The sequence below is a fragment of the Balaenoptera borealis genome, assembly GCF_965194805.1.
Source record: "Balaenoptera borealis genome assembly, chromosome: 7".
In the NCBI taxonomy this organism is placed as follows: Eukaryota; Metazoa; Chordata; class Mammalia; order Artiodactyla; family Balaenopteridae; genus Balaenoptera; species Balaenoptera borealis.
This window is the reverse complement of record NC_138864.1, coordinates 85508462-85532617: the sequence shown is the minus strand read 5'-3', so window position 1 is coordinate 85532617 and position 24156 is coordinate 85508462. Positions and strand designations below refer to the sequence as shown.

Genomic DNA, 24156 nt, shown 5'->3' with positions numbered 1-24156 from the left:
GAAAAGGGCGGGGGAAGCGAGGGTAAGGGCGGGTGGGGTGGGGGCGTCTCAAGAACCCGGGAAACTGCAAAATTGACGTTTGTGCTGCTAGACGCGCGCGAGCAGCGGAAAGGGGAAGCTGGCGAAGGCTGGCCCACGGTCTGCTGTCCGCGCGTTCCCGGGTCTCAGAAGGGGCCCGCCAAGGGGGCGAGAGCGCGCTGCAGGGGCGGGGCGGCAGCAGCTAGCCGGGCGTTTCGCGGCTCCGGGGCTGACGAGGCGGCGCGGGCAGGCTGCGCGGCTCCCGGGGGAGGAGTCTGGCGGTGGTCGGGCCTTGTGGAGAGTGCAGCTGCGCCCAGAGAGGACGCTGCTTTCCGCTCAGGACGAACCGGCCGAGGGAGGGCGCGAGGGGAAACCGGAAGGAAGGGGAGGCGGCGGCGCCAGCCTTCCTCGGAGGGAAGCAGAAGCGAGACCCCGGCCCTAGCCGCGGCAACAGGGCCACGCCCCCGCCGCCGCGCGTGAGGGGCCCAGTGTCTTCGTGGCCACCAGCCGCATCGGATCCCAATCCTCGGGACTGAGGGACTCGGGTGAGCAGGCGTCGCTAGCGCCGGGCGGGGGTACCCCGAGACGACCTGTGGAGGAGTTGGGGGAGGAGGGCCGCGGCGGGAGGGGGCTCGGCCCTTTGTGGCTCGGCGGGCGGGGGGCGGCGGCGGCGGCATCTTTCAAACCGGAGAAGCTTCCGCTGCGGGCGGGGGAGGGGCGCGGGCGACTGGCGCCTCCCTCCACCCCCGGCGGCGGCCCCTCTGCGGCTCTGCCTCCGGCCGGTGCTTGGGGCAGGGGCGGCGGGGCTTGCCACTCGCGGGGGCGTTTCCGGCCGCGGGTCTCCCAGGCGGCGCCCTGGCCCCGTCTGGCGCCCGCATTGCCAAAATGAAGCTGCTTCCCTTAAAGACTCGCGACGTCTTCGGGAGACGGTGGGCAGTAGGAGGGCAAGACCTTCCTTGCATTTTTTTCCCGGTACTTTTGAAGTAACCAAGAGATGTCTAGATTAACCGAGGCCCCATTGTGATCTACTGATGATTTTAAAAAGAAAGCAGAAACTGCCCTTTGAAACGGAAAATTCTGTACGTATTTACTTTAGACTGTGAAATCGCTAACTTATTTGAACTCGACCACCTTTCTCTCCCTATGAATTGAGAAACCGTGAAGTGGAAGAATATCCCTTAGTTTGATGTGGAGCGGTTATTTTGAGTTAACGGGTTTTTTATTTCTCGTTTGTTGATCTAAGATCTCTTTTTATACTACCTCAAAGAGAGAATAATATACCCTCCACAGATCTCTAGAATTGTCCGATGCCACGATTGCCCCTTCAAATGAAAATAGAAAAAGAATCTAAAAATGTAAAATTAACTGTGAAAGGGTATGTTTGTGTGAAATATCTATCTTCTATATCAGTAGTGTTATAAAAACGTAGGGTACAGGACTGGTCACGTGTTGTTGACACGTGAATCTGTACGTCTGGCTCACTTAGCATTCAGGCATTCAGAAACAACCCTATCAGCAATGTGGTCTGACTAAAATTTTATTTTCTTCTATTGAGGCAACCAGTTAACAGGGTGGAATTAACAGGGTGGTTTTCTTCCTCTTTTTCTTTTTTTTTTTTTTTTAAGACAGGGTGGTTTTTTTTCCCCCCCTTCCCGCTGTGTTGTGAATTTTTGCCTGAATTTGAGTGGTATGGACTTCAAATCTCGCAGTTGTGAGTGACTTACTTTAGTTAACCTTTGGTAAGGACCTTTTTCCTGACTTTTTTTAGAAGTACTTTTTCTGACCGAAAGTAAATCGAAAAGTCAAACCAGTCAGTTGTTTTCCAGTCTTGATGATGTAGAATTTTCTTAATGTTAAGCTTACTTCTTCACTTTGATCTTTTGTTGGTCTAGTGTTTATTGAAGTCGCTTTAGATTGGGCCCTGAAATTCTCAAGAGGTTGTTGTCCTCAGTAAACAGTACAGGGCTATGGCATTTCTGTTGAGCTTGCTTTATAGTTCGTGCTTTTCCACATAGTACTATTTTCTCTACAGTTTTATAAGAAGAGTTCTAAGTGCTATAACTCTTCTCTCCTTTTTGCTCTCATAAGCATTACCATAAAATCTGTTAGCTTTGATTATTCACATGCCCTTTAAGGAGATGGGTGGGAATAAAGGTGTCATAGTGCTTTAGTCCACACTTCTCCATATATTTTCTTCTGGTTAATGGAAATAACGAGCTGTCTCATAAAATCCAAATATTGAGCACTGAATGTGTTTAAAGTGGATGGTAGGGACTTCTCTGGTGGCACAGTGGTTAAGAATCCGCCTGCCAGTGCAGGGGACACAGGTTCCATCCCTGGTCTGGGAAGATCCCACATGACGCAGAACAACTAAGCCCACGTGCCACAACTGCTGAGCCCACGTGCTGCAACTACTGAAGCCCGCGTGCCTAGAGCCTGTGCTCTGAAACAAGAGAAGCCACTGCAATCAGAAGCCTGTGCACCGCAACGAAGAGTAGCCCCTGCTTGCCACAACGAGAGAAAGCCCATGCGCAGCAACAAAGACCCAGTGCAGCCAAAAAAAAAAAAACGTGGATGGTAAATTCATAGAAACTTGAATGCAGTCACAAAAGCCAAAAGATACTTTGATTTTCCCAAAGATTTTACTCATATACTTAGAAAAGAGTTGTATTTTTTCTTGCTCTCCTTCCTAAGCCCAGGAAAAAGGATTGGTCCTGCTATCATAAAAAATACGAATGAAAATGTCAAAGTCCTTCATTATATCTTAGTCTTATCATTTTCAGTTTTGTGGAGTTTGAATAGAGCAGATGATATTTAAATAACTCAGGGTATTGGAAATGATAGGTTGATTTCAAGTAACGTTTTAAGTATATGAAGGTTACTCGTGGTTCCCTTGCCGGATTTTTCAGTACCTAGATTCCTCTGTGTGGGAAGAAGGGATTATTGGAGAAAATTTGGAGAAAATGTAATCATTTAATGAGAGATGCTTTTTAAAGTCTTCCCTTTTTTTCTCAGCTCCACTCCCGTACCTCTGACAAGTGGCAACATGTAGTAGGTTCCATGATAGGCAGGGGATTCTAAGTATTTCTCAGTTTACCCCCCCTTTTTTTTTTTAAAGAAACTGAGAAATTTAAATTGTCATAATCATTGTTAAGCAGCTATGCCCTTAATGACCTCATGAATATATTTATTATCTGGGAAATATTTTCTTCTGCTGTTGTGATAGAAAAAAATCATTGATTTGGTGGAAAATGAAATCCCATTGAAAAGGTTAAGGTCAGTTTTGCTTTAGTCTATACTTCTCCAGCTTTCTTAAGTCTATGCAGAGCTGAGAAGAAAAGAGAAAAGTGATATCCAAAATAAAAGGACATACTACACTCATATAATTATTCTATCACAGATGGTGTCTCCTTTATGTTCTTGTTTAATTTTTTTAAAGTGAGACAACTTATAATTCATAATGTAGAACAGAAGCTTATTCTTGTGACCTGAATTTACTTAGGGTACTGAGCATAATTAACTTGATGGAGCCATGTAGTTTTTTCAGTATAGTTGGAAAGGAGGAGCACAAGGGAATAGACCTAGGCCCTGAATTTGATTAGAGGAAGCTGTACGGAAATTTATCAAACTTGATAAATTATTTAAAAGGCAAGGTGTTTGGTCTTTTTCTTTGGCTGCATTGAGTCTTCGTTGCTGCACACGGGCTTTCTCTAGTTGTGGCGAGCAAGGGCTACTCTTCGTTGTGCTGCGCGGGCTTCTTATTGCGGTGGCTTCTCTTGTTGTGGAGCACGGGCTCTAGGCGCACAGGCTTCAGTAGTTGCGGCTTGTGGGCTCAGTAGTTGTGGCTCTCAGGCTCCAGAGCGCAGGCTCTGTGGTTTTGGTGCATGGGCTTAGTTGTTCCGCCACATGTGGGATCTTCCCAGACCAGGGCTCGAACCCATGTCGCCTGAATTGGCAGGTGGCTTCTTAACCACTGCGCCACCAGGGAAGTCCAGGTGTTTGTTTTTTAACTGATGCTTGTCACGACTCCAGAAATTTCTGTTTGTGTAGTGGTTGACAATCAATCTGAAGATCAGGTGGTCTTCCAAACATTCTCAACTGTCAGGGTTGTTTTGGTAACTTGAAAGCAAAGTATTTCTGGCACCAATATTTTGTCCTCCCTAAGGAGAAACCTGTTTTCTCACTGAAATGAAGAAAGGTTTGTGTTATGACTGGTATCATTTAGTTTTTCTGCATGGGCATCAGCCTTCTCAAGGTTAGTCTTTGTTGTACTAGTTTGTTTCATGACTTGTACCATCAAAATACTCCCTAAAATCTTTGAATAAATTTCTCTTATCTAAAATAGCATTCACCCAGCGTGAAAAGAGAACTGTGTTTGAGTGTTGAGACCTTGTAATTGGGACCCTTAGACCTGTATAGGTGTGAAGTTTTGAAAGTCGGGAAAGTGCTACAAAAAGCTTGACCAGTGAGTGCGTTAATAAAAATAATTGCCAATTTTTTTGCACACAGTAGTAGTGTTGTGTCTCAGGCAGCACTGTTCCATGCTCTTCATAGAACTCATTTAATCCTTAATTCATTGAGAAGAATTCTATTTTTATCCCCCGTTTTACAGATGAGCATACTACAGGACAGAAAAGGGTCACACAACTAGTAAGTTGCAGAACTGGGATTTCAACCCAAGTAATTTGGCTCCACAGTTCATGCTTTTAATTTTTTGGCAATACATGACATTCAGAATGCCCTGGATTCTTTCTAACAAAAGTTTTTGATTTTCTGTATTGCCATTTGTAGCACTGGAAGATGGAGCATCACCTAAGTTAATAATATACAGCTTGAAAATGCTTCATACACATGATAACCTGTAGCCCACTGCCCTTGCTTTTTATCACTGTTTTATCCTTACTGTGTAGTTTTTGTGCAGTCCTTGTTTGCAGCCTCCTCCCCATCTTTTTATCCTTCCTCATTTTACATATACAGCTCAGTTAATTGCTGAGCAGACTCATATTCACAATCAGTAGTTATTTAATCCTTTATTCTTTCCTTTATCCTCCAGGTCTTCCCTGTATAACATTGGAAAAGCTTGTTTTGTATCTGTTTGAGTTTCTATAGCTACTCTGTGGAAGGGCACTACAAATGACACACCTGTGGGAATGAAAACTAGATTTCAAAGTGAAGTTAGACACATCTACTTCCCCTAATAAAAAACCACTGCCATCAACCTCTGAAACCTGTGAAAGTATTTGGATTTTTTTTTTTTTAATATTTCATACCTTTTTCCAATTAATCTTGATTCCTGTTCCTTGAATATCAGTATTTAGATCCTATGAAATTTATTGTTACTATTATTTTTAAATTATGAGTATTATAGTAGCATTTACTTTATGTAAATTTTCTTTGCAGATACACTTTTGGGCATATTTTAGCTTTTGCAGCCTAAGGACTTCAACAGTTTTTTTTATAGGAAAGTGAAGTGAGGATTTCAGACAACCAGCGTAAACTTCTGGAGTACAACTGACCCTTGAACAACTCGGGGTTGGGGCGCCAACCCTCCTAATACTAGAAAATCTGCATGTAGCTTATAGTCAGCCCTCCAAATTCTATGTTCTTCCATATCTGTGGTTCCGCATCCGAGGATTCAACCAACTGCAGATCGTGTAGTGCTGTAGTATTTACCATTGAAAAAAATTGGACCTGTGTAGTTCAAACCCCTGCTGTTCAAGGGTCAGCTGTACAGGTACTTTGAAAGTTGGATTTTTCTACAATGTGATTCTACGGTGAAAATGAAAAACAAGTTAGCTCTGTGAAAATTTATAGTCGCATTGATTATTCAAAGGGAGGAAAACCTACTGAAATAACTTTCCATAAGAGGTGTTTCAGATTTTTAAGTAGAATTGTATATATTGATACGGATTGTTGACTGATTTAATCCTAATGACCGTTTAATAACAATGTTTGTTTTGAAACTGTTTTGTGTGGTGGAATTCACTCAGAACCTTGGAGGCTTGGGTATCCTAGAGCAGCGGTCCCCAACCTTTTTGGCACCAGGGACTGGTTCCGTGGAAGACAGTTTTTCCACAGGCGGGGGTGGGGTGGGGAGGGGAGGGTTCAGGCGGTAAGGCTGCCCTCCTGCTGTGTGGCCAGGTTCCTAACAGGCTGGGGACCAGTACCAGTCCACGACCCGGGGGTTGGGGGCCCCTATCCTAGAGAAAATGTTAGGATCAAAGTTTTTGCTTTTCCTTTTTTTCTCTCAATCTCAAGCAATTTATAAATTTTCTGCTCTTATAGGAAGCTCTTAGATTTAAAAATAAGTTGGTCTTTGTTCTGTACTTATTTGCAGGAAGTCGGTAAAAAGGAAAGGATCTCATCCTATGTATAGCATTCTAACCTTATTCATTGCTGTTATTCTCTGCTATCAAACAGATCAATCAAAAATATTGAATTGAGCTCAGAACTTAGAAAAAAAAGTAAGAATGTGCATAGTTTTAATGCCAGAGTACACTGTACTTTATTAGATTCTGAATTTCGTTATATTGTGTTTGTATGACTCCCATTTAATTCTTATTCTAGTTGGTTTTTTTCACTGTGGAGTATGTTCTGACAACCAGCTTAAAATACAGGACTTTTCTATTAATCTTGAGGTGCCTGGTACCAGGAAATGTGGCAAGTAATAGTGGTTTCCCAGTCTTTGGCCCTTGGTTCATCTAATGAATCCGTGTGTTCACTAAGTGTCTTTACACATTGTCTTGTATACATCTTCTAGTTTTCAAATGTATGTAAATATGTTGTAGTTGATAAAAAAAAAAGAGAAAGTGTTTTTGACTCTAAAATAGTTTTTTTCTCATTGTGAGTTTTTTCCAGCAGATTATCTTCAGAAAAAAAGTCCTTTTTTTCTAAGCTTAATAAAGGATACTCACACTAGATTAAAAAAAAAAAGTGTTTCAAAAGTCCACTGAGCCTGTAGTAAGTGGGGAAAGTGGTTGTGTGATTAGGTTAAGAGATATTAAAATATTTCAGTTGGAACGTGGAATATATACAGGTTAGATTAAGAATTATATTTAGGACTTCCCTGGTGGCACAGTGGTTAAGAATCCGCCTGCCAATGGAGGGGACACGGGTTCGAGCCCTGCTCCAGGAAGATCCCACGTGCCGTGGAGCAACTAAGCCTGTGCGCCACAACTACTGAGCCTGCGCTCTAGAGCCCGCAAGCCACAACTACTGAGCCCGCGCGCCTAGAGCCGGTGCTCCACAAGAGAAGCCACCTCAGTGAGAAGCCCGCGCAGCGCAACGAAGAGTAGCCCCCGCTCGCCGCAACTAGAGAAAGCCCGTGTGCAGCAACGAAGACCCAACACAGCCATAAATAAATTTATAAGAATTTTATTTAATTCAACTTTCAAGCATTTGAGGTTTGTGCTTTTTCCTTGTTTGTGTGATCTGAAGGGAAAACAATCTTCTAGGAAAAACAGCTTGAGATATGTATTTTTGTCACTGATTTTTTTTTTTAATTTCTTAATATTTGATCAAGAAGCAGCCTGAAGCAGAGATTGGTACATTTGGCCTGCAGTCTGTTTTTGTAAATAACATTTTATTGAAACAGTCATGTCCATTTGTTTACAGGTTGACTTTTGCTGCTTTGAGGCTACAATAGATTAAGCATTTGGGACAGAGACCTTAAGGGCTTGCAAAGCCTAAAATATTTTGTCTTTATGATGAGAAAAGAGAGTAGTATACCTTTTGAAAGTTTGGGTTTTTTAATTAAATAATCATTGCATATGTTAACAAAATTCAGAAGGTTTAAATAGGTCTTCAATAAGTTTTTCCTTCCTCTGCAGTGTGAACCACTGTTAGCAATGGGGACAAGTGCCAATTGCCTCCTTTCCTCATTTTACTTGTGCCACAGTTGTTCTTATGGTAAACAATAAAATTTTCTTGTATTATGTCTCTATCAAAAGTTTGGAAATGAAAGATCAAGACAGCTAGATTTTATTCATTTGCCTGCCTCTTTCTGAGTTTGTCTAGAATAATTGGTTTTTAAAACACCCTGTTTTTAAATGATAGTCGTGTTTTGGCTGTAGTAAGAGTAAATGCGCTTGGTGTCTTGGAGCTCTAGTGGTTGGCAACTCTCAGTCTGAGTCCTTAGAGTACGATACAATGACCAGCCCTTAGTAAATACTCAAACATTTGTTGAGTTAAATTTAAGTAGCCATTAATCTATAATAGAAAATTAAGTAAACAATTTCATTGATACCTGAGAATTACTAAGTCTGAGGATGCTAACTTCTACAGACAACAGGGAGTATGACTTTTTATTTTGAAACTAATTTTAGGTATAACACAGAATGATATATGGTACAATATATTTATTAAAAAGGGAAAATTCATAAAATGTCAAATCATTGGTTATTAAGTAATATAGTACAGACATTGTGAAATGTTTCAGAGTATGTAGGATATTGATTTTAAGGTTTTTTTTTTTTCTGGAACAAGTTGGGAAATTATTTAAGTTTTAGTTTTAGGAGAGAAGGAATCTTGTTATACAAAATATGTTATGGGCATTTAAGGTGGTTGTTGTTGATCATCTTAAACTTTGCCAATTTTCACATTTTTATTTAATACATTTTGAAGTCTATGTTCCCAGAGAAGGGACACTGAATTTTATTTTGGATTGTACTAGATACAGATCAGTTTAAATTAAGTTTACTTAATATGATGTCTGAATGACTTTCTTTTTCTGCATATTTTAATATTAAGATATCATAAATAAAAATTACTTTATTAGGAAGAAATGTACCCTAGATTTCAAAGGAAGGGGTGGGAATAGGGTGTATAAAGCAGTGACAATGAGATTATATAAAGTTGGCTCGCCATGTAGTATTCTAAAAGCAGACTTCACTTTTAATACAGTTTCATGCATATGATAAAAAGAAATCAAATCTAGTAAAACTGAGACAAATTCAATGGGGCTCAAAAAAGTCACTGCAAAAAAATCAGGTCATAGTATGAGGTCAGAGAAATGACCAGAGTGAACCTGTACAGCTACCCTGCAAGGAATTCTGGAGTCTAGAGTATAATCTAAATATATCCCTGCACTGGCCACCAGTTCCTGTCACCTGGTTTAAATATGGATGGGGGGGCTTCCCTGGTGGCGCAGTGGTTAAGCATCCACCTGCCAGTGCAGGGGACACGGGTTCGATCCCTGGCCCAGGAAGATCCCACGTGCTGCAGAGCAGCTAAGCCTGTGCACCACAACTACTGAGCCCGCATGCCACAACTACTGAAGCCCATGTGCCTAGAGCCTGTGCTCCACAGCAAGAGAAGCCATCGCAATGAGAAGCCTGTGCACTGCAACGAAGAGTAGCACCCGCTCGCTGCAACCAGAGAAAAGCCTGCAAGCAGCAATGAAGACCCAATGCAGCCAAAAATAAATTTTAAAAAATAATAATAATAAATAAATATGGATGGGGACAATTTTGGGTCCTGCAGCTGGGGTTAGGACTTATAGTCTATTAATACATGCATTTCTGTAAGATAGATTTTTACAGGTAGAATTGAAAGATTGAGGTAGTAAGCATTTTCACTGCCAAATATATCTTCTATAATCATTTGCAATCTGAAATTCAAAAAGCTCTTAAAATCAAGTTAAAAATTTTTTTTTGCAAAACTTGACCTGAAGTAACATAAGACTGTACATAGTATTGTTTTTCACACTGTGCATATTTCCCTCAGTGAGAATAGTAGGATGTTCAGTTCTGGAGCTCTGCCCCAGACCCTTTGTAATACATGATATATGTACCACATTACCTCTGTAAGATCTGAAAAATTCTAAATTCTAGAACACAGCTGGCTCCAAGAGTTTGTTTTTGTTTGTTTGTTTTTGTCTTCATTGGGTCTTCGTTGCTGAGCGCGGGCTTTTCTCTAGTTGCAGTGAGCGGGGGCTACTCTTAGTTGCAGTGTGTGGGCTTCTCATTGCCGTGGCTTGTCTTTGTTGCGGAGCACGGGCTCTAGGCACGCGGGCTTCAGTAGTTGTGGCACGTGAGCTCTAGAGCGCAGGCTCAGTAGTCGTGGCGCACAGGCTTAGTTGCTCCACGGCATGTGGGATCTTCCTGGACCAGGGCTTGAGCCCGTGTCCCCTGCATTGGCAGGTGGATTCTTTTTTTTTTTAAGTTTATTTATTTATTTTTGGCTGCATTGGGTCTTCGTTGTTGGGTCTTCGTTGCTGCACGTGGGCTTTCTTTAGTTGTGGCGAGCGGAGGCTGCTCTTCGTTGTGGTGCGTGGGCTTCTCATTGCAGTGGCTTCTCTTGTTGCAGAGCTCGGGCTCTAGGTGCACAGGCTTCAGTAGTTGTGGCACGCAGGCTCAGTAGTTGTGGCGCACCGCCTTAGTTGCTCCACGGCATGTGGGATCTTCCTGGACCAGGGCTCGAACCCGTGTCCCCTGCATTGGCAGGCGGATTCTTAACCACTGCACCACCAGGGAAGTCCCAAGAGTTTTGTTTAAGGGCTTGTACGTATGTATCAACTTATACTCCTCTGTAAGAATGCTCGTTTTCCCACACCCTCACTAACACTGGGCCTTGCTGCATTATTAATATGTGAAAATAGCCAGTGATTTTAGGTATTATTAGCTTTGGAGGTTATAGTAGTAAACTTAGATTTATAGTGTAACTTTCAGATTTGGAAGAGCAAAGTCATTACCTTAAATGACCCAAAGTCTCTGCCTTTGCACCTGTTTTAGTTACTTCCATATAGTTAACTTGGCTGGAAATTTGACAGTCTACGTCAGGTTTGCAGTTCATGTAAAAGTATAGTTTGGCAGGAAGTACAATGTGATCTTCTCTTTGACATATGGATGATATTTTTGTGAGAAAAAGTATTAGTGGTTCCAGTGATGGTCAAATATATTTACAGGTTTCATGTCAACAGCACTTGACTTTCTGATTATGGAGCTAAGAGTCATCTAATTAGGAAATAGGTGATAGTTTTTAACTGTTATTAGCACTGTATATTCTATATGTTTTTCCTGATTTGTAATTCCTTTGCCATATGTTGTAAATACTGATTTCTAAATAACATTTTAAATTAAACTCTAATGCAGCTGGAATTTCTTTTGATGAATGGTATGCAGTATGACTAAAACTTAGGTGGGTTTTTTTTTTTCCTCCAGTGGGTAACCAGTTGTTCCAACGTTATTTGTTGAAATAACCCAATCTTCTAGTTTGAAATGACTTGTTTATCTTTATCATATCTAATGTCTTTTTTTTTTTAACATGGATGTATTGTATTTACTTATTTACTTATTATATTTACTTATTTTTGTTTACTTGGGTTTATTGTAGAATTGTAATACATTTTAATATTTGTTAAGAGTATGAGGAAAAACCTGTCCTCCCTTCTCCTCAAATATCTTGGCAGTATTTGTGAATTCTTCCAGATGAATCTTCTGCAAGTTGGATTTGTATTAAATTTACACATTTTGAGAACATTCATATCTGTATAGTATGAAGTCTTCATGTAGGAATACATTTCTCTATTTTATCATGTTTTATGTTTCATTTTTCAGTAAAATTGTATGTTCTTATAAAGATTTCTAGGAAGGAACCACTGTACAGAGAGATATGTTGTATTTATCTCCGTTACAGGATTGAACTGCAAATTTTATAATATAGTTTATGCTTTGGAAATAAACAAATTCAGTCTATTTATCATATAGTTTAAGTAATTTAAATATAAAGGCTGTGTGAATACATTTAAATTATACTCCCCAAATGAGAATCTCCTTGCAAGAGAAAGGGGTTTTTTTTTCTCTTAAATTACAGTCATGTATTGCTCCTAAACAAATAAGTAGGAGATTTGGCTTTGCTGGTAATTGAAATTATTTATTTTTAAAGAACTTTTAAAAAAATGTATGCTTGTTGATGTGTTCCGTATTTTCTAGAATGTTTATATTTTGTATAGAAGGCAAAGAATTAAAACCACAAATGTAATAAACTTATTAAATGTCCCTTTCTCATGTTTCATTTTTATGGTAATGTCTAAAGTTGAACTTCAAAAAAATGTAATTCATATTTAAGTCTGCAATTTTAAACATTGTATTCTAAAAATGTACTGACCTAGATACTCTAACTGAACTTTTTTTTCTTTTTAGTTACTCCAGAGGATCCACAGAACATAGGATGTTGCCACAAAATCTACCTCGTGTGTTATTCTCTTTCACTCATGAGTTGAACAACAGTTACAAATTTGAGCAAGGTATCTGCAGACTGTGTTGAAAAACTCTGAAGAACGTAATTAACACAGGATGACCTGCTAGTGATTCTAAGCCTAAAAAGATACTGCTCGTTAGTGAATGTGTCAATCTTGGTTCTGAATGCTGCAGATAACAGCAAGCAGAGTTTCTCCTTTCTTTATTTCTGAAGCATTCACTTGACCTTCCATCAGTAAGACTGACTTTTCTAATCTGTTCCTGGATATATTAATGGAATACAGTCATGTCCACTCAAGACGAGAAGCAGATCAATACTGAATATGCTGTGTCCTTGCTGGAACAGTTAAAACTGTTTTATGAACAGCAGTTGTTTACGGACATAGTGTTAATTGTCGAGGGCACTGAATTCCCTTGTCATAAGATGGTTCTTGCAACATGTAGTTCTTATTTTAGGTAAGTACTGTAATCTTGGTTAGTTTATAATTTCAAATGCAGAATGTTAGCTTGTTTTAATCTTTTAATAGGAATTCTTTTAAACATTTAAATTTTTTTTAAAAGTTAGGTGTCTTAATGTTTTGCTTAAATTTTCTATTTGGGTGATATAGTGCTTGTCAAATCACCTCCTTGCGTGTGTAAGTAAGGGGCAAGCGAAAGTTTTTACAAAGGATTAAAAACAAGAAACTTGTTGAAATTAACTAAGGTAAAGTTTTAATGATGGGGAGGCAAAAAGGTTCAGAATACTGTTTTTTCATTGAAAGAGAAAGAAAAACGAATGGGCTGATTTTCACTTTTAAGATTTTAAAATGTTAAATTTAGAAAACAGTCATTGTTTATAAATTTAAGAGTTACAGGAGGCTTAATAATAACTTTTAGAAGATAATTGGTACTGTTTAGACATGTTAAGGACTTTTATTTCCTTTGCAAAAATGAGTTTCTTTTCTCACTCTTGGTTTCTTCATCATTTGTGCTATTGTTTTAGCTGTACCAGACTCCTTGCCAGATTGAAATAGTTAATAATTAATAATGTTTTTGTTCTCTATGCCTCAGAATTTATAAGTTGATTTAGTTATTTGTTTGCTAATTACAAATAAATAAAGCTTAACTTTACATTTTTATGATCTTTTGCAACTTTTAATCTTTTTAAGGTAGGTTTCCCTTTATTATGTGTTTCATGGGAGGAAAAGAATTAAGGTGTAGAAATTCCTATATTTGGTCTCTGCCCTTAGGTTGAATTTTTACTTAATATTTGAAAGGAACAGGGAGAATAAAGATGAATGAAATGTGGACCAGTATATTCCTGCTACAAATCTTAGCTGGCATAAGTGGAGATCAGCAATGAAAGTTATTTTCTGCTGCTCCTTAGTGGCAGCTGTAGACAGGACAAGTTTAATCTTGACTTTTCAAGGCCTACATACACAAAGGTGTAGAAATTTAACATTCCTTAGTATAACACATCTCATGATGATTACAGAAGCTAAGGCCCAAATGGCAGTTGCCTTGCTCTGCCTGCCATTGTTTCAGGTTTAGCTGTGGATATTTCATGCAATTTCAGACATTGATTTTCTTATCTTAGGAAGCTTAGCATATTTGCAAACAGTGGTTCTAGAGAATCTAATGGATCTAGAGGATGCTCAGAATCCTCTTGTGCTTCTACAAATAGAGATTCTTGGATTTCAAACCTAGAAATTATGATTCAGTGGGTCTGAGTTAGTTTCAGGATTTGTATGTTTAAGAGCTTCCCAGATGATTGTGATGGTCAGGTTTTTTTGTTTGTTTTTGTTTTTTCATATTTATTGACTTAGTAGATGGTGTTAGAAATTCAAGGTTATAGATTCAATCAAACCTGGGTCCATTAGTTCTCCCTTTTTAATGGTTATTAATTACAAATTGATTATCCATTATTGGAATGAGCTATATGCTTTAGTTGTGGATTTTCAGATTGATATTTGTAATCATAGAGTAGAATCTTTTGTGGTAATATTTTAGCAGTCATCTTGTGTAACTTTTAAACCTATGCAGAAAGTCTGTCTCCATATTTTCTGAATTGTCATCATCTTTATCAGGAAGTAACATGTGGGTTTATGGGTTAGGTATCTTACCCTTTTTTCTTCCTCGCTAAGTCTGTTTTTTATTGTATAGATAACACACTATTCTTTAAATTCTCTAGCCATGAGGTTATTATTTATCTTTAATTGGGTTGGAATTGGTTTTCCTGAAGCCCAAGAAGTTTAAGTATTTCATTAATGTTACAATCTTAAAAACAACACATTCTCTTTAAGGCTGCTGTTATTAACTTATCACTAGCTAGTTCCCTTCTTTAGCATCCTTGGTGTTCTGAGAGAATATATTCTCCCTAAAGCAAATCAGATACTAAGAAGTAGAAATAATAGTAGAAAGAGTAGTCCTATCTATGTTTGGGCTTAAAGCCATCCATCTTTAAAATCCTGTGTCTGGGCCAGTTTCATAATCCACAAGATGAAGACACATATATATTAATTTTTCCTCCCATATATATCTTTTCTCTGGACTGGGTAGATTATTGTTACTGTATATTCTCACAATAATAACCTGATTTTCTCCCAAGTGTTCTTCAACTGGATTCTGCTTTCAGGTTTGTAGATTTTGGTATCCTTACATATAATGTTGCTATCAATCTTTATCATTAGAAATTTACTACTAGAAATTTTGCCTTTTGAAATAGATACATTCCTCCTTTGTAGTTTACCAGTTCCATCCCACTAAGAATCAAAAGAACTTCTAAAAATTCAGAGAATCTCTGAAATGGTAGTTTCTTCTTCTTGGTAACATATACACTTCATTTTAGACCCTAAATGAAGGGAATTACTTGAGAATTACTCAACACCTCTTCCACTATGGTAATTTAGCCTCCTATAATATTATGCAATTCAGTATTTACTCTTTCTTTAAAAAGTCTGTTTAAAATTTTTATAATCAAGTTGGCTAGGCTTCTACTAATCTTTGGTCTTCAGGAAGCATAGTTCCTTCACAGAAGTCCATCATTCTGGTGTCATAAACCATAGTCTAGAATAACCAGTCTCAGTGTCATCTGTATAGTCAGCTGTTCCCTTGCCCTACTTCCTCTTCCAAAGTTAACTACCTTCTACTGGCACAGACAGAAAGGCACATGACCCCTAAATCTTCCATTTTTACTCAGAGCTCCTATAGTTCTTTTCAGGTTGCTTTTGTTATTTCCCATTCTCCCGTGTCACACAAGTGAAGCCAGTAGCAATTGGTGTTTTTATTAGTTTCTTGTCACATCTTGGGTATTTTTCAACAGCACTTCCTAATCTCTGTTACTTGGTTGTGTTTATTTATGGCCATGTATTCTTTGGGAGGAAGTTATCAACCACCCTGATTGATGTTTTTGCCACTCTTCCATTCCCTAACTGCCTGAAGTTTAGTTGCTGTTCTTACTGCTCATTCTGAGCTACACTAGAAATAACCAGTGCCTTCCTAATTGCTTTTGCAATGTTTGTTATCCTTGACTCTACAGTTTTTGACACCCTACCTCTCTTGCCCTGAGTAGCATTGTACTGACTGGCTTGTTCTTATTTCTCTGATGAATGTTTCTCAACGTTCTGTCATTCTTTTTTCTTCTAATTGAACTCTACCTCAGGTTGGTCATTGGGATTCTGGGTGGGTTTCTTTTAGTCTCCCTCAGATAACTTACTTGGCTTTAACACATGTCATTTTGTAGATAATTCACAGTCTACTGCATTAATGCCTGACCTTCAAAGTTCCAGTTGTATTAAATACTTAACTGATTATTGTATTACTTGCATTTGACTCAGCTGCTCACACCTCAAATTAAATATATCTAAAATTTAACTCACCTTTTTTGCAAGATTAACTGTTTTCCTTGACCTTATAATTCTTCTCTCAATGGTTAACAATATTTTTTTTTCAGGTACTTACTTGAAAATAAACAGATAGCTTTGATTCTTTCCCTGTCTACTTCCTACTCTAGTCTATTCCGTACGTTCAGAAAATCACCGGATCGTGTTGGTTTTTTGTAAAAGCTTTTGTATCCATTTCTGCCACCCTAGCTCAGGTGGTTCTTACTTCTAATCTAGATTATTGCAGTAGCCTCAGAACCCTTTTTCCTATCTCCAGCCTTTGGCTCAGGTGGTTCTTACTTCTAATGTAGATTATTGCAGTAGCCTCAGAACCCTTTTTCCTATCTCCAGCCTTTGGCCCTTGAGGTCTGTCAGTACAAAATATTCATCCTAGAATACATTTTATTATGCTAATAAATCCATGCTGAAAACCCTTCAGTGAACCCTTCTTCACTATCTACAATAAAAAGCTCAGACTCGTATGTCTGTGTGTGTGTGTGTGTGTGTGTGTGGTTTTTTTGGGGGGGCCATGCTGAGGGGCTTGCGGATCTTACCCCAACCAGGGATTTGAACTCGGGCCCCGGCAGTGAAAGCACTGGGTCCTAACCACTGGACTGCCAGGGAATTCCCTCCTGTATCTCATTTTAAAATCCCTCTGCGGGACTTCCCTGGTGGTCCAGTAGTTAAGACTCTGTGCTGTCCATGCAAGGGGCGCCAGTTTAATCCCTGGTCGGGGAACTGAGAATCTCACATGCTGCGCAGCCAAAAAAAAAGCCCTCTGTGATCTGACTGCCATTCATCTTTCCGATGTTTTGCATGAGCCCTTATGTTCAGCAATGTCACTGGGAAAAACAGTTCTTATGTTCTACCCTGACTCACTATTTTATCCATTTTAAAGCCTTTCTCATCTTCTTGTCCTTGAGGTTGCCCAGGCTAGAGGCTAGTTCTTGTGCTACCCACTTATGATCACTATAGGCATTTCTGTACATGCAACAATATTCTTTGTTTTTTATACCTCTTCCATGTATATGGGCATTTTACTGTATTCTCCACAACACTAATTGCCTTTCCAGCATATTTTCCTGCATGTAATTTTTAGGAAACTGTTCTGCATATTTTTAGGAAATCATTTGAGTAAATGAAAATTTTAACGGCTTTATTGAGATCAAATTTACACACAATTAAATGAATTTTAGTATATTTAAAGGGCTGTACAACCATCATTACAATATAATTTGAAACATTTCCATCACTTTGTGCCCATTTACAGTCACTCACTGTTCTTACCCACAGTCCTAAGTAACCACTAATCTCCCTTCTGCCTCTATATATTTGCTTTGGGGGGACATTTCATATAAATGGAATCATACAGTATGTGGTCTTTTGTATCTGCCTTTTTTCACTGAGCATAATGATTTTGAGGTTTGTGTTGTAGTACATATAATAGAGTTCCTTTTTATTGCTGAATTCCTGTATGACTATAAGGATTAAATTAATTTTGATGTTATCACTCAGAATGGCACAGTGGAATAGTTTGGTATATCTTTGGCACTGGATTATAATTTTCTATTGTCTCCCTTGAAAGCTTTCCCTATAAGTTGTCCATCAGCAAGTACCCTAAATAAACATCCCATGTTGTCTAGTTTTTCTTTTTAGCCTTACATTTGTTTTCCCCATCTCTACTATAGGGCCATGTTCATGAGTGGACTAAGTGAAAGCAAACAGACACACATACACCTGAGGAATGTGGATTCAGCCACCTTACAGATAATAATAACGTACGCATACACGGGTAACCTGGCAATAAATGACAGCACTGTAGAACAACTTTATGAAACAGCTTGCTTCCTGCAGGTAAGCAGTTTTTTCGGTGTCTTATAGCTATGTAATTTTATTGCAGATTTTAGAAGGTAAAAGTTTTCTTCTCTTTTTCATATATGTAAGGGAAAAACAATAGGATTTGATCAGCTAATAAACTTAGTTTTATGATGGGAACTTGACTAAAAAGATAGGTGAAAATTTCATATTAGTTTCATATTCTGCCTAATATACCACAGGATTTAGATTTCAAGTAAAAGAAATTTTTAACAGTATTTGTTAAATTTAAGTGCTTCAGTTTTTTGGCTAAAAGCTTAGATGTGCTAATTTTTGATGGTATTTTCACAGAAAATGTCAAGATTCTTATGGAAGTTATCAAACATAAATGTTTATAATAGGCTTGAGACCTTACTGAGCTATTAAGGAGAATTATTTAAACTAAAACAAAAAGTGATGATTGATATATTTACATATGATAAACTATTTCACTGTTTCCCCTTCAACTTTTTTTCTTTTTTGGCCGTGCCGCATGGCTTGCGGGATCTTAATTCCCCGACCAGGGATGGAACCTGGGGCCCCTGCAGTATAAGTGCAGAATCTTAACCACTGAACCACCAGGGAATGCTCCCCTTCAACATTTCTTTTAATTTTAAGAGGAATATAAAAATGTTTTCCTCATTTTCTCCAAAGGGAGAAATAAAGTTTCTCCAGAGGGAGAAACTTTAAAGGTTAAATTCTGGGAGCACAGTTCATGATACCTAGTAGGTACTTGATAAATGTGTGCTGAATAAATGTGAATGACGCCAGTCGAATGCCAGTTTCTGGGTGTAACTTTGGGAACCAGAACTCAGTCTGTCCATGCCTTAAGTACCTGTCTTCCTTTTTAGTTCTGTATTCTTTCCCCCACCCTGCCCATAAATTGTGCAGTGTCCTACTATACCTACAACTTTGGGGACACGGAAGCCATGGTAGCTTCCTGGTGCTTTAGAATGGAAGACATTCACATCCTAAATCCAAACCTAAAAGGGAGAAATACCTACTGTAAGAACTGTATTTCTTCCATAGCTTATATGTTTTCATTACCTCTTTTAATTTTTCAGCAATTCTAAAAGCAAGTTTTTTTATAATTGCTAAAAAATTGAGGAATTTTAAGAAATTTGGATTCCAGAACACTGTTATTATAGTGATACCTTTCCTTATAATTTTTTCTATCATGTTAATGAAACCTATAGGCATGTGCTTGGCCAAATGCAAAACAGGACTCTGCCTCTGGGAGTAAGTTGCCCTGGCAAGCCCGGGCATGTGGCATTTTATGACTACCAACATGGCTTTTACTATTAGCCACATGAAATGATGTTTTTATATGCCAGATTCTGTACTAATGCTTTATATAGGTTCTCATCTAATCCTTAAAATAATCACTTGTAAGGAAGGATTTCCCCATCTTATACAGGAGAAAGCTGAGGCTTAGAGAAGTAAAGCTACTTGTCTGATATTGTACAAGTGTTGACTGGCCAATCCAGGTTTTGAATCCAAGCAGCCTGACTTCTTATCACAAACTGCTTCTAGTCAATCACTGTGACATTGAATAAGTATAGTAGGTAGCACTTCTGACTCAACTGAGATCTACTGTTTCTTAAGAAACAACAAATCTAGGAAAGTTAGAGTGGCTAAGATGGGTCGTTTAAATGTAGGTAATTTGTAATTGCACATGAATATATTCTTTTGATTGGTTATCCTACTGCTCCACGTAAGAAAGGCGAATAATAACTACTGTTAGGCATTGTGTATGATTTTCTGCTTCTATATGACTGTCTTGTCCATGTTGAGAAAACCAGATTCCAGCTTCTCAACAGTAATCATTTCCTATACTGATTTACATTGTTTTCATTTGGTTCTCTCAATTACATGTTTTGCTAGGCTTTAAAAAATACATAACTTATGCATGAATTAATTTCTTTCCCTTTCCCTTTAAGGCTGTTTAGGTTTTTAAGAGCCTATTTAATGTTATACTACTGACTCCTAAATAGGGCAGTTAAGTAGGCCACTGGACAGGAAGACGAAATGCAAAACTATGCATAGTCTTCTAATTTTATTATCACTGAAAGACATTATCTCTTAGCCCAAACGTGTATCTAAAAATAAAAACTACAGTATAGGGATCTGATTAATATACCTGTGTGTTACATAAAAATAAAATTTGTCTAGCCTGCCTTTATCAGCCTTTTTTTTTTTCCATTTTAGGTAGAAGATGTGTTACAACGTTGTCGAGAATATTTAATTAAAAAGATAAACGCAGAGAACTGTGTGCGATTGTTGAGTTTTGCTGATCTGTTCAGTTGTGAGGAATTAAAACAAAGTGCTAAAAGGATGGTGGAGCACAAGTTCACTGCTGTGTATCACCAGGAAGCTTTCATGCAGCTGTCACATGACTTACTGATAGACATTCTCAGTAGTGACAATTTGAACGTAGAAAAGGAAGAGACAGTTCGTGAAGCTGCTATGCTGTGGCTAGAGTACAACACAGAATCACGATCCCAGTATTTGTCTTCAGTTCTTAGCCAAATCAGAATTGATGCACTTTCAGAAGTAACACAGAGAGCTTGGTTTCAAGGTCTGCCACCCAATGATAAGTCTGTAGTTGTTCAAGGTCTGTATAAGTCCATGCCCAAGTTTTTCAAACCAAGACTTGGAATGACTAAAGAAGAGATGATGATTTTCATTGAAGCATCTTCAGAAAATCCTTGTAGTCTTTACTCTTCTGTCTGTTACAGCCCCCAAGCAGAAAAAGTTTACAAGCTATGCAGCCCACCAGCTGATTTACATAAGGTTGGGACCGTTGTAACTCCCGATAATGACATCTATATAGCAGGTGGTCAAGTTCCTCTGAAAAACACAAAAACAAATCACAGTAAAACAAGCAAACTTCAGACTGCCTTTAGAACTGTAAATTGCTTTTACTGGTTTGATGCACAGCAAAATACCTGGTTTCCAAAGACCCCGATGCTTTTTGTCCGCGTAAAGCCATCTTTGGTTTGCTGTGAAGGCTATATCTATGCAATTGGAGGAGACAGTGTAGGTGGAGAACTTAACCGGAGGACTGTAGAAAGATATGACACTGAGAAAGATGAATGGACAATGGTAAGCCCTTTGCCTTGTGCTTGGCAGTGGAGTGCAGCAGTTGTGGTTCATGACTGCATTTATGTGATGACACTGAACCTCATGTATTGTTATTTTCCAAGGTCTGATTCATGGGTAGAAATGGCCATGAGACAGACTAGCAGGTCTTTTGCTTCAGCTGCAGCTTTCGGTGATAAAATTTTCTATATTGGAGGGTTGCACATTGCTACCAATTCTGGCATAAGACTCCCCTCTGGCACTGTAGATGGGTCTTCAGTAACTGTGGAAATCTATGATGTGAATAAAAATGAGTGGAAAATGGCAGCCAACATCCCTGCTAAGAGGTACTCAGATCCCTGTGTTAGAGCTGTTGTGATCTCAAATTCTCTGTGTGTGTTTATGCGAGAAACCCACTTAAATGAAAGAGCTAAATATGTCACTTACCAGTATGATCTGGAACTTGACCGGTGGTCTCTGCGGCAGCATATATCTGAACGTGTACTGTGGGACTTAGGGAGAGATTTTCGATGCACTGTGGGGAAACTTTATCCATCCTGCCTTGAAGAATCTCCATGGAAGCCACCAACTTATCTTTTTTCACCGGATGGAACAGAGGAGTTTGAACTGGATGGAGAAATGGTTGCACTACCATCTGTATAGTCAGGAGTTCAGGGAGTGCACGCCTGATCTATTTGCTTTGTCATTTTCTTTGCTAAATGAGAGAGGCTATGAAAGGACTGAATATGAGTACATAAAAATCTATCTTTGATAAATTTTATTTTTATGCCCTACTTAATATTTGCATCAGTATAATATATATCGGTGAGTCTTAAGAAAGATATGCTTCCATAATACGAAATAGATTATCCAATAATTGAGAAACTTTTATGTGTATCATGAGAGCATAAAAATCTGGATTATCTAACATTGTTAGCCCTGTGTATGTACAGTTCCAAAAGTTCTCTTATTAAAGTAGTTTTCCTGTTCCTAGTGTGGTATATCGCAAATTATGCTGAGGTTATTTTATTATATGTATTTCATTCCTGTGCTTCTGTTCTGAAGTCCTGGAATAGTTTTTTCGGTGTAGTTAATTGAGCTGCACTTAACACTAATGTCCATGTTGGTATAGAAATGTTGTCTAAATCCTATAGTTGAGGAAGATCTTCCATTTTATGGTATTGCACAGGGAAAGTATGACTGCAGGATCAGTCTAACTATTAGGTGCATGTATTCTCTCACTAACTTATACTTGTCTATCTAGAATACAGGTCTTCCAATCAGCTGGTCATTTACCAGGTGTGGACTTAAGTTGCTGGGCTTGCAATATGAATTGCTAGTCCCTCATTGTGCGGGTCTGTGTGGAGCTTTAATCAGTAAATGCCTCCACTTTCTGTATTACATTAACATTGGCTCATGCATATAACTACCTGCTGCTGTTGTATTTCTCCATCTTAAGATTTAGAGTGGGTTAACCAGGTCATTACATCTTAATTTAATAACAAACATTACTGTAGAGTGATTGTGTATAGATATTCGTTAGCTGTCAGGGTGTGTTTTTTTTTAACCTGTTGTGTGTGGGGGGTAGGATTAGAAAGGTGAACTGTTCAGGAATTCTCTGCACTAGTGGTGCAGAAGAGCAGATAACTAGTGCTGCTCTGGCATTAATCCCAGGAACCACTAGCAGTAGCGGGGTGCCGCCAATCTAACATGAGCACAGGTGCTTCATGACAAACATTACTAGCATGTTCAACTGCATAATGTTCTGGCACTGTATTTTGAATGACATTAATTTATTAAATAAATTGTATATATTCAATATCTGTTTTTCTTTTGTGATGGGAATTGTATGCTTTTAGTTTTAGTTTTACGGGGTCAGCTTAGTTTGTTACAGGTGATTTCTTCAGAATTTTGTTGATTATATGATATTTGTCTGATTTGAGCCTTACTGCAGGAACACAAATTACCTAAAAAGTAAGAGGGAAACCAGAGCCTAATGTTAAAAAAAAAAGATTTTTAGTTATTTGAATGGGCCTTGTCCTCTTTCACATATGGTTTTTTCTGCCTCAAACACTCTTCCCCTTTGACTGGTTAGCTCTCAGGTGATTATACATCCTAGTTTGTGCCTGTTTTCCCTTTCACTTTGAAAAGTGTCCCTGTTTGGATAGTAAATGATATGGTAACCCTGGTTGAATTCAGTTTACACTTCAGGTAACTTCCTCCAACTGGCTTAAAAAAAAAATTCTATTGATACTACCATGAGTACCCTTTGTTTAAATCTCAACTGTGGGACTTCCCTGGTGGTCCAGTGGTTAAGACTCTGTGCTCCCAATGCAGGGGGGCCTGGGTTCCATCCCTGGTCAGGGAACTAGATCCTGCATGCTGCAACTAAAAAAAAGATCCTGCAAGCCACAACTAAGATCCAGTGCAGCCAAATAAATAAATAAATAATTTTTAAAAATTCTTGGAAAAAAAAAGAATAAATCTCAATTGTACCCCATATTACCTAATACTCGTTAAACTATCTTATACTTATTGATTGTTTTCACCACTGCTGTGAGGGCAAGGGCTTGTGTCTACCCTATTTCTGCATCCTAGCACAGGATGCCTGGCACATAGTAGGCACGCAATAAAACCTGTATAAAGGCATGCATAGGTCACAAGGGGAATTTGAATTACAGTAAATCATTCACACCACTATTTCAGAATTGTAGTAATTATTGGAGTATCTGACAGTATGGAAAAGGACTTGTCAGATTAACATCAAATGAGCTGGCATTAAAAACACAAACTTTAAAAACACAAACTTTCCGGGGCTTCCCTGGTGGCGCAGTGGTTAAGAATCCACCTGCCAATGCAGGGGACATGGGTTTAGTCGCTGGTCTGGGAAGATCTGACATGCTGCGGAGCAATTAAGCCCGTGCGCCACAACTACTGAGCCTGCGCTCTAGAGCCTGCGAGCCACAGCTACTGAAGCCCGCAAGCCACAACTACTGAAGCCCGTGCGCCTAGAGCCCGTGCTCTGCAACAGGAGAAGCCACCACAATGAGAAGCCCGTGCACCGCAACGAAGAGTAGCCCCCACTCACCACAACTAGAGAAAGCCTGCGCACAGCAACGAAGACCCAACGCAGCCAAAAACAAAAA

General features: G+C 38.9%; 1 protein-coding gene across 5 annotated transcripts; it reads left to right on the top strand.

The window, feature by feature from the left end:
• KBTBD2 (kelch repeat and BTB domain containing 2) lies at positions 1 to 22829 on the top strand. Of its 5 annotated transcripts, none has more exons than XM_082399468.1 (4): positions 1 to 22; positions 12159 to 12671; positions 17764 to 17929; positions 20138 to 22829. In XM_082399468.1, exons 2-4 carry the CDS (start codon positions 12502 to 12504, stop codon positions 21671 to 21673), a joined length of 1872 nt encoding a protein of 623 aa, XP_082255594.1. In that variant the 5' UTR covers positions 1 to 22; positions 12159 to 12501; the 3' UTR covers positions 21674 to 22829. The 5 variants fall into 5 exon arrangements, with proteins under 5 accessions (XP_082255594.1, XP_082255595.1, XP_082255591.1 ...); XM_082399469.1 differs by lacking the exon at positions 1 to 22 and adding an exon at positions 66 to 563 and having other exon boundaries at positions 12159 to 12262; XM_082399465.1 differs by lacking the exon at positions 1 to 22 and adding an exon at positions 66 to 563.
• The last annotated feature ends 1327 nt before the right edge of the window (positions 22830 to 24156 follow it).

What these genes read in the sequence shown, in the direction of transcription:
- KBTBD2 (XM_082399468.1), top strand. Translation starts at nt 12,502, where the DNA reads ATGTCCACTCAAGACGAGAAGCAGATCAATACTGAATATGCTGTGTCC. An exon ending in ACATGTAGTTCTTATTTTAG is followed by an intron (nt 12,672 to 17,763) that starts GTAAGTACTGTA and finishes TCTCTACTATAG; the next exon opens with GGCCATGTTCATGAGTGGAC. An exon ending in AAACAGCTTGCTTCCTGCAG is followed by an intron (nt 17,930 to 20,137) that starts GTAAGCAGTTTT and finishes TTTCCATTTTAG; the next exon opens with GTAGAAGATGTGTTACAACG.